Source organism: Adiantum capillus-veneris, chromosome 11 (assembly GCF_014529385.1).
Source record: "Adiantum capillus-veneris isolate H3 chromosome 11, ASM1452938v2, whole genome shotgun sequence".
In the NCBI taxonomy this organism is placed as follows: domain Eukaryota; kingdom Viridiplantae; phylum Streptophyta; class Polypodiopsida; order Polypodiales; family Pteridaceae; genus Adiantum; species Adiantum capillus-veneris.
The window spans coordinates 22,845,062-22,854,684 of NC_140941.1; the positions used below are offsets into that span (position 1 = coordinate 22,845,062).

At 45.0% G+C, this 9,623-nt stretch overlaps 1 protein-coding gene across 1 annotated transcript; it reads left to right on the forward strand.

Moving 5' to 3' along the window:
* Positions 1–7,472: 7,472 nt before the first annotated feature.
* On the forward strand, positions 7,473–9,255 carry LOC147446992 (flavonoid 3'-monooxygenase CYP75B137-like). The gene is made up of 2 exons (XM_086524226.1): positions 7,473–8,423; positions 8,537–9,255. The coding sequence occupies exons 1-2, from the start codon at positions 7,473–7,475 to the stop codon at positions 9,158–9,160; spliced, it is 1,575 nt and encodes a 524-aa protein (XP_086380352.1). The 3' UTR covers positions 9,161–9,255.
* The last annotated feature ends 368 nt before the right edge of the window (positions 9,256–9,623 follow it).

The window sequence follows — 9,623 nt, forward strand, 5'->3', positions numbered from 1 at the left end:
TGCACAATGTAATGTGTATCTTGGTGGAGATGTAATTTCTTTTGGATGGGAGAATAAGTTGCTTCTATTCTCAATCTATGGAGCTCTTCAAGGACACTTGGGTCGATACGGACATTGTTGGGGAGTAGGTTGTCTATCAAATACAGACTTGCAGTGTCATGAATGCGTGTGAGAGCAGTGTAGGTGAGTCCGTGAGATCTAATTCCTTTGGGGTTGAAAGCCAATGTGTTGAGTGTAAGCCCTTGTGATCGATGAATTGTGCGTGTTGCAGCAGGCTGAATCGGGAATTGCTTGCGTGTGAGGGTGTTGAGGTGGTTTTTGCCAATTTGGAAGTCACGTGCGATGCGAAGAATTGGTGTCCAGCTAGCCGATGTGAGTGGTGTGTGGAGATGGGCGTGTTCATATCTTTGTTTTCGTCCTATATTGGGATTGGTGAGATGAATCCAGAGACATGTTGTGATAGAGCCTATAGTGCAGATCTTGTAAATGCCTTCTGCACCATTGATGAGGTCGTCGGCAATGTCTAGATTTCCGGCACATAACTCGACCACCAGGCCTGGCTTCAAGCACAATGTTGCTTGGAGCCCTGCAGTTTGCTTGGCATCCAACGGTATTGCTATTGTTTTGCTGCAAGTATTGGCATGCTTGTCAATTGCTTTGAATATGTGTGGCTGACCGGGAAACTATGCAAAGACGTTTTCGTTGTGCTCGTCCTTTGCTTTGTTAGAGTAGAATAGGTGCGATATGGTTATGTCAGCAGGAAACGCCCTATGGAAGGAGTTGTTAATGTATGCAAAATCGTTGCTAGTGTGTGAACCAATTCTCATTCGATTGAGCACCTCTATAAACTGTTGATCAGTTTGACTCATGGTAATTGTTAGTTCGTAGCACTTAGGGAATTCGCGCCAGTATGAAGGTGCGACTGCCTCAACGAGAGGTTGCTTGCTTGTGAATATCCAAGAGTCTTTGACTGGGCTAGCTTGGAAAAGGTCACCACAAAGTATGACGTCAAAGCCACCAAAAGGCTGGTCGTGTTTTCTCTTGATGACACGAAGACGTGAGTCAGCCAAAGAGAAGACACTTGACCCTATCAAGGAGACTTCATCGAACACTACAAGCTCCAAATCTTGATAAAGTAAGGATAATGCATCTAGCTTTTCTGCTCCAAGGCTTGTGTGTGTGGTAGTTATCAAAGGAAAATGTAAAGATGAGTGTATACCACCAATGTTGAACGTTGCCTTTCCTGTATATGCCATTAGTAGCGCCTTGGGAAAGTCAAGATTGTGACCTGACATGCGCGTGTAGAATCTAATGAGGGCTTCAACCAACAAGAGCAACGTGAACATTTTTCCAATCCCTGCTCCACTCGTGAGGAAGAGATGTATCTTTTCTGATGGCGCTATGCGTTTTCTGAGCATGATGTCGTCGAGTATAAGTCGTTGTTGTGGGTTTAGTTTCTTTATTGACGTATGGAAATCCTCATTGGTCATGGCAATGTGTTTGGAAAAATGTAAAGCAAATGGTTTCTTGCTCGGTTGCTTTGATGGGGTGTTGATCATCACGTTGGCATTGTCGGAATTGTTCAAGAAACTTGGATCGTTTGTGCTATGTGATGTTGTGATGATTGTAGTGAATTTGTCTAGTGAATTTGGTTCGACAACAAATTGTGATTTGTTGTTTTGCACTGTCTCGATGTTCGAAGTGTAGACATCGATCCAAGACAAGCCTTCACGCAGATGCTCATTCTCATTTATTGACCATGGCAAGAAGAGAAGACATTGTTCTCTATAGTGGTTTTCAGGGTCTTTGGCTTTACTGTATCTAACATAACGTATGATGCGTGCCCTTCGCAGTAGCTTGTCAGTTTTGTAGGGGTTTCTAGTTGTGGATACAAACTGAGCCAAGCACATGGTGAAGAAGGAGCGAGGTCTGGAGGCATATTTGTCAATGATGGAGGCAGAGAATATTTCCGTTGTGTCAGGGTGCAATTCTTGCAAGGCAATCTTTCTTTTCAGGACTAGAGCATGCTCTTCAGGTGGATTAGTGTTTATGTACATGAATTCTCTAGAGGAGCTATACAATGGAAGTGAGAGGCAGATGTAAGCAGCTTGCTGTGAACTAATTTGTTGTGTGTTAAGGATTGCGCTACCAACTTTTCGTAGTCTCTCTAATGTTGTTGCATTGTTTGCAACACAGGCATCGACTTGTGTCTTGATTGCTTCTATCAATGTGTTGTCCATTTTCGTCATGTATGAAGTGCAATAGCTTGCTGCTCCGTGTGCATTTAGCACGAACTGTATATCTGTGTTTGCATCCCAAAGAGAAGCTATTGATTTTTTGAAGTTGTTTGTGAATATATCGATTGGTTTGCATCTAAGGAAAATAGTGGGGCGTGAGATAGTCGCTTGCAATGCAAGCAAGTATTGTTCCATGGAGAGTTCTGTTTGTTTTAGCCATTCTTCAAATGTAGGTGCATTTTGTAAATCAATTTGGCTAAGTTGTCTTTTGACTTGTTGCAAGTAAAGCTTACCTTGTATAGCCATGTTTGTCTCAGGTATTCCTTGCCTAAAAATAGTTGTGAATGGCATGGGGAAACGTGGGAAACCAAAGCGACAACTTTTGATCTTCTTTTGGCAAGTTTTGTGATGCTTGTGCTTGTGAGCTTCAGAAAGGTCAATTGACAAGTGGGAATGTGCTTATTGTCGTCTCAGGGTCGAAAGCTAAGGACACAGGGAATGGATCACAAGCTCGAATCGTTGTCGATGCATCGACATGCAAGTTGATCCAGCATCATTATGGTTTTTAGCCCTCACAAGTGGACAATCAATTCTGACAAAGAAGCCAATCTTGAGTTCCTTGGTGTAGGTCTCAATGAAGGGATCTGCAATGACGACCGTGATCGTGTCGATGCAAACGGCATCGACGATGTCGAATTTGAAGTAACGTTCTCTTTTCTTTTGCCCGAGGGAGATAGAACGGAATGTGCCATAGAAATTCAAGATTTTCCCCTTTATGGAGAAATGTTTGCTGCCCTCATCTATATCACCAATCACGAACAGTGGAAAGACTTCCTTGACTATCAGGCTTTTCCCTTTGTCCTGTAGCCTACCACCATCAAAGACATTGCGAGCAGCTGAAGATTCGCCAACTTGAGGGAATGAGACTCCAGCTATGTCTAATTCATGAGCTGGGCAAGCAAGCTGTTGTTGAGACGAAGATGGTGCTTGTTCGCACTTCTCTTTTAGTGACAAATCTACTTTGGCTGGAAAAGAAACAAATCACCATCTTAATGCGATGCGACAGTTAAGAGTGGATTGCAGCGGAGGACATCATAGGTACACCAAGACTAGTTCGGAAAGAGTAAATGTATGTGTTGGCCATACATGTGCTACCAGCAGGATGGCTACTAGGGCTTTCTTGAAGTAGAGCACGCCTACTCTTCTTCGCAGCTATGCTTTGCTCGTAATCCGGATATGGGGGTGACTCAGCAAAGCTCACCAGTGTCGGCTGCGACGAACGCTTGTTTGCAGGACATGGAAGAATTCAACAAATCTATGTAGCTCTACAACAACACAAGAAAATGAAGCAACAACTTAAGCAAACATTGACTAGTTGAGCAAAGTAAAACGTGCATAAGAACGACCAACAGGCAACAAACTCAGAAAAGTAAAGGAAAACCAAGTCATAGAAACAAAGTTATTCAAAGTAAGGAGCATGAATTGCGGCGCCACATCGAAAGGCCAAGAGAAGAAGCACAAGGGACAAATGCAGCTGGTACGGAGCGCAAGGTAGCCAGGACACAAGTAGACACCGCTCCAAATCTAGGTGGCGAAGAATGCAAGCCCTCACAACGTGTAGCGTGCACCTCAGTTCCAAACAATCGCTAGAATGAAAAGCACGGGAAGGTCACGCACTAATGATGCATAAGGCGAAATGATGGTCAGTTAGCTAAAACAGCTTATGTCAATCATACAACTTGGGAAAACCAAAGCTATTCATTAAATGTTCACTCATCTCTTCCACACCTCTCCAACATCTCTCTCTCTCTCTCTCTCTCTCTCTCTCTCTCTCTAAAAGGTAAATGCAATAAGAACTATACAGATCTCTACACAAGGCCCTAGCTACAACAATAATATACTTGATGGTACATTTAAAGCAAGAATTATGGATCGACTCCACATACCAAAACAACTAGTGATCAGCCACTATTTTCCAAGTACATCACCTCGACAACCATCAGATGTGCTATTTTGCACTCATAATCTTGCACCGCATTTCACGATCTAAGCTCTACAATTTCAATTTCCTCAGTCTGGATGCTTTATACTAGAGTGCACACTATATCTATCTCATTGTCAAATGTTGAAAACCTATCAAAGTTGGCACTTTCATGAATATGAGAAAACATCCTTACTCCTCCCATCTATCGCTAGGCAAGACGAGCACTATAATACATCTCATTGAGCAAGTATGATAAAATAAGGAAAGCTGTCCATGGGAAAGGTAATGCAAATGGCTATCGTGCATCATGAGGACTAGTGCAGGCTGTTATTGTAGACATGGCAAACAAGAAATACACCTTGACATCCACAAGAACTATTTCTAAAAACTACCATATCCTTACTACATCAGCGAGAGGAAACAAACCTCTCTCTCTCTCTCTCTCTCTCTCTCTCTCTCTCTCTCTCTCTCTCTCTCTCTCTCTCTCTCTCTCTCTCTCTCTCTCTCAAACACACACACACACACACAAGAACTCTACAATATGAGACTCTAAAATGGCTACAAAAATGACGGCTCACTCAGATAGTGAAGGCCAGCACAAGTTAATTCAGTAAAAATAATCACTTCATCAGCAACAGCTCCAGAGCCGTCAGCCACAACAGGCCATCTAGCCTACCAAGCTTGTTTCATAACATTCAATAAAATACCAATTAGGCCAAACTCAATCTAGCCATAACATAATAGACTAGTAGAAAGACCAGCAAACCAATACAACAATTTGTCGACATGCATGGTAAGCGGCGGCTACGCACATCAATCCAAGGACACAACCTACACCCAGCAGTCTAAGCAAAAGCATTCATGTCCAGAAAAATCTTTCCGAGGTAGTGCGAGCGTTTGTCGAAGCACGTCACAGGGGAAAAAACAGTGTTGTTATGCGGCAAAGCTGACCGGCAAGAAAAAAGAAATCAGTTCAATCAATGCTACTGCTCATGAATCACAAGCGAACAGAACAACAGTCAGTCACAACAACAAGTGGGACCACCTCACAAGGAACAACGAACATGCCACTACGTAAATCTTAACTGCACCACTCGTATGCAAGGAAAAAAACGACAGTAGCAGCGAACATTCGACACCAACACAAAGCAATGCTCATTGTGTCCGCTTATACACGATCTTGTCGAGAAATCATAGATCATTTAACCATGTTACTAATGCATTTAAAATAGAAACATTCATTTCCTCTATGAAGCAATGATATGCACATGCATTAGGCAGATAAAGAGAACATTTGTTGCTAACAATTAATGGACGAGAGAAATCTTATCATTTATTAAGATAGACGGCCAATGCCACATCAGAGCCCTTGAACTCGTCATAGGTCAAACAAGCCTCTAAGAGCATGGACAAAATCGCCAGCCAAGTAAAGATAGAAAGGTAATAAGTGCACCATCTACAACATCATAAGCCACACCGTTGCAAGTAAATGTACACAAGGAAAAAAAACAACAGCAAAAGCGCACGTTCAACACCAGGACAAGCCAACACTCTTGAGTGGTTCGCCAGCAAGGGAAAAAAACCAGGACCAACAACAAATATGCGACACAGACACGCAGCAAGACAATATCTCCAATGAGTCTTCGAGGCAACAAAGCAGTAAATCGATTACCGTCATACGAGAACATTAAAAAAAACTGCCAGCAAGCCAGTGCAACAAACCTCCGGAGAAATCCATGCTCTCAACATCACTGGGTGAGGCATTGCTTGTACTTCCTTCATTAGAAGATGCCATCACAATAGAGGAGCTCCAGCGAATAATTGGTGCAAATACTTGAAGCCACAACACGCTCTCGGAGAAATTCAGACCACGCTCAAAAAGCCTTGAATCCTTAAAAGCTACACCATAAGCTACAACAGAACTCGGATGAACACCCCATAACCTTGCATATGCTAACTACACTCACTTTAAATTTAAATATTATAGCATATGGGCACCCACAAGGCTTCTCAAGACAATATGAAGAGCTGAAAGCTTAAACACTTAGAGAATTTCCCAACAACACCCCAAGACAAAATAGTTGAAGCTTACACGTTTACAGGCTTGCTGACATAAAAGAGGAAGAAATTACAAGCATTACTGATCTTGCCTTATATAGAAGATACAAGAAGCACTTGGAGTGCTTTGCAAAATTAGTTGCAGACAAAGAAGATAGCTACACGAAATGATCACTGAGAAGTGTCTTCCAAAGAAGTCTCACACAGACACAGGCACCACTCTGGCACTCGCTGAAGACTGCAGAAGTCGGCATTCAATACATCTGAAACTGCAGAGGCCTCGAAACTACACCCGCCTTGAAACTACAGCCCCCTTGAAAACTTAAAACTGCAGCCCCCTTGAAAGCTTGGAACTGTAGACGCCACCTGCCTTCAGCTTTAAAAGCGCCTGAAGAAGAAGCACACACGGCATATCCTCTGCCAGCAGACGTGGACAAGCCTTAATAGCTTTTGTGTGTGGTCGAGCTGCAAGATCCGTAAGCCCTCTGCGCAACCTCGACGCCGATATGACCTGCGCAGAGCTTCCATCCACCATCTCCCCTGCACGATCTCGACTGCCAGCGAGAAAAAGAGTTTCTTCTTTTGCAAAGGAGCCCTTAGTAAACCTAGACACATGGCACCAACGCCACGCTTTCTGCCAGCAAGACGTGGACAAGCCTTAGCAGCTTTTGTGTGTGGCCGAGCTGTAAGATCCGTAAGCCCTCTGCGCAACCTCGACACTGATATGACCTGCGCAGAGCTTTCGTCCTCCATCTCCCCTGCGCGATCTAGGCTGCCAGCGAGAAAAAGAGTTTCTTCTTTTTGCAAATGAGCCCTTAGTAAACCTAGACACATAGCACCCATCGGCTTTAAAAATCCAACGGTCTCAACTTTGCGATAATTTTGCAATACCAACCCTATGGCCTTCCGCAGGCAAAAAAAAAACCCTCTCTTTTCGTGTTGAACAAACTTGCCATGTTCAAAAGTTCATATTGAAAACTAGGTAACATCTATGCCCCCTCTTTTCATGTTGAAAAGAGGCCATGTTGAAAAGAGGCCATGCGCAAAAGTTCACGTTGAAACTTGCGTGCAACTTATGCTTTATCATTTATCTATCTAGGCTATCTATATATATATATATATATATATATATATATATATCTCATGAGCCTTGTGTGTTTCCACTGAGACAAGCAAACGGGTATTATATTTTAATGGCAGGGGGAATGATGAGGGTATTCCAGGTGCAAGTGCAGGGAGAGGAGTCGCCGCCATGGATTCTACTCATTTGTGGTTTCTTATCTATAGTAGCACTGCTACTTATGACTATGAATAAGCGACGATCTGGGAACAAGAACTCGTTCCCGCCAGGCCCATTTGCCTTGCCTGTGATCGGTCACCTGCACTTGCTCACAAACCTGCCTCACCAAGCTTTGCGGGGCATCGCCCAGAAATACGGGCCTATTGTAGGGCTGCGCTTGGGCCAGCAATTAGCCGTGGCCATCTCCAGCCCGGAGCTGGCCAAAGAGGTGCTTCACACACACGACAAGATCTTTGCTAATCGACCCCCTTTCCAGTTCAACGAGCTTCTGCTGTATGGGCAGAACAGCGACATCGTCTTTAGTTCGCAGTGCCCACAGTGGCGGAAGCTGAGGAAGATCTGCACCGTGGGCCTGTTTACAGCCAAACGCCTACAGGAGCTCGAGTATGTCCGGCAGCAGGAGGTGGCCAGGCTGGTACAGAGGTTGCAGGAGAAATCAGCAAGCGCTACGTCGCGGGTGGTGGACATTGGGCACTGCGTGGGCGAGATGACTAGCCACGTCATCATGCGGTTGCTGCAGTCGGAGGGCACTGTGCATGTGGGCGTCGAGAACCTGCACGAGCTGATGAAGGAGGTGGAGCATGAGGCGAGCATCCCCACTTTGAGAGACCTCGTTCCCGCTCTCTCCTTCCTCGATTTTGCACGAAAGCGCCGCATGCGATGCCTGCACAACCGTGTCCACAGTATCTTCACCGAGTTGCTAAATCGCCGCAAGCAGAGCAGCTCCTCCTATGATGATCTTCTGCAGTCTCTCCTCTCCAAAGAAGAGAATGATGCCAATGGCGCTATGAAGGACTCCATTCCGGACACCCTCACCTCCACTGAGATTAACTCCGTCCTGCTGGTAATATGAATTGCATCCTTAACACCGCTCCTTATCTGCCTGTCTGTCCTCTCGCTAATTGATTCCAGCTCTTTTTTGAATGATTCTAACATATAATGATGCTGCTTCGCTAGGACTTGATCGCAGCTGGCGTTCACACAACAACGCTTACCCTGGAGTGGGCCATGGCTGAGCTCCTAATAAACCCACACTGTCTTGAAAGGCTGCGCCGCGAGATGGATGAGGCGTTCGGCAGTGGCGGCGAGAAGATGATCAGCGATGCAGACATCCCCAAGCTGAGCTACTTGAAATGCGTGGTGAAAGAGACGGCCCGCCTGCACCCACAGGTACCCATGCTGGTGCCGAGAATCTCGACAGCAGAGTGCAAAATAAAGGGGTACACCATACCAGCAGGTACTGTGGTGTTTGTGAATGTGTGGGCCATCGGAAGGGATGAGAAGGTGTGGGCCAAGGCAGAAGAGTTCAGGCCAGAGAGATTCGAAGGAGAGCAGGAGGTGGACCTGAGAGGGCAACACTACGAGTTGCTTCCCTTTGGGTCAGGACGGAGAATTTGCGTAGGCCTTCCGCTAGCTCTTTCCGTCGTGGAGGTCACCCTCGCCAATCTCGTTCATCGCTTTGACTGGCAGCTCCCTCCCGGAGTTACCCCCTCCTCTGTCAACATGCTTGAAAAGGGTGGCATGACCAATAATAAAGCCACCCCCACTTTCGCTATCCCCAAGCCTCGCATTTTAATGTAACGTGCACTTAAAACCCTCGCAGACTTTGCACTTTAAAGTTTAGACGCGGCTGGCTGTAAAAATAAAATAATTTGCAAGAGGATTTTGTTTCTTAACCGCTTATTCCCAATCTTCTCTTAAAACCCTCGCAGACTTTGCACTTTAAAGTTTAGACGCGGCTGGCTGTAAAAATAAAATAATTTGCAAGAGGATTTTGTTTCTTAACCGCTTATTCCCAATCTTCTCTTGAGAAAACACCACCCCTCCTGAGTACTTCCCCACAAAAAAGCCCTGACTAGCAATGTCATTGCAAATTCTCTCACCCATGTTGAGAGAATTGGTCAGCTGCTCTTGCAAGGTTCAAGGTGAAAACAACGCATAGCTTCTCGTGAGCTTGCCATTTGATTGGACTATCAGCTCCGCTAAATCTTTTGAAAATGTGGGAAACTTGGGCTCCTACACACATCGCACTTCCTCATGCAAC

Bases quoted from the DNA above. Each gene is read 5' to 3' on its own strand.
- LOC147446992 (XM_086524226.1), top strand. From the start codon at position 7,473: ATGGCAGGGGGAATGATGAGGGTATTCCAGGTGCAAGTGCAGGGAGAG. The intron at 8,424-8,536 runs GTAATATGAATT...CTGCTTCGCTAG, and splicing joins AGATTAACTCCGTCCTGCTG to GACTTGATCGCAGCTGGCGT.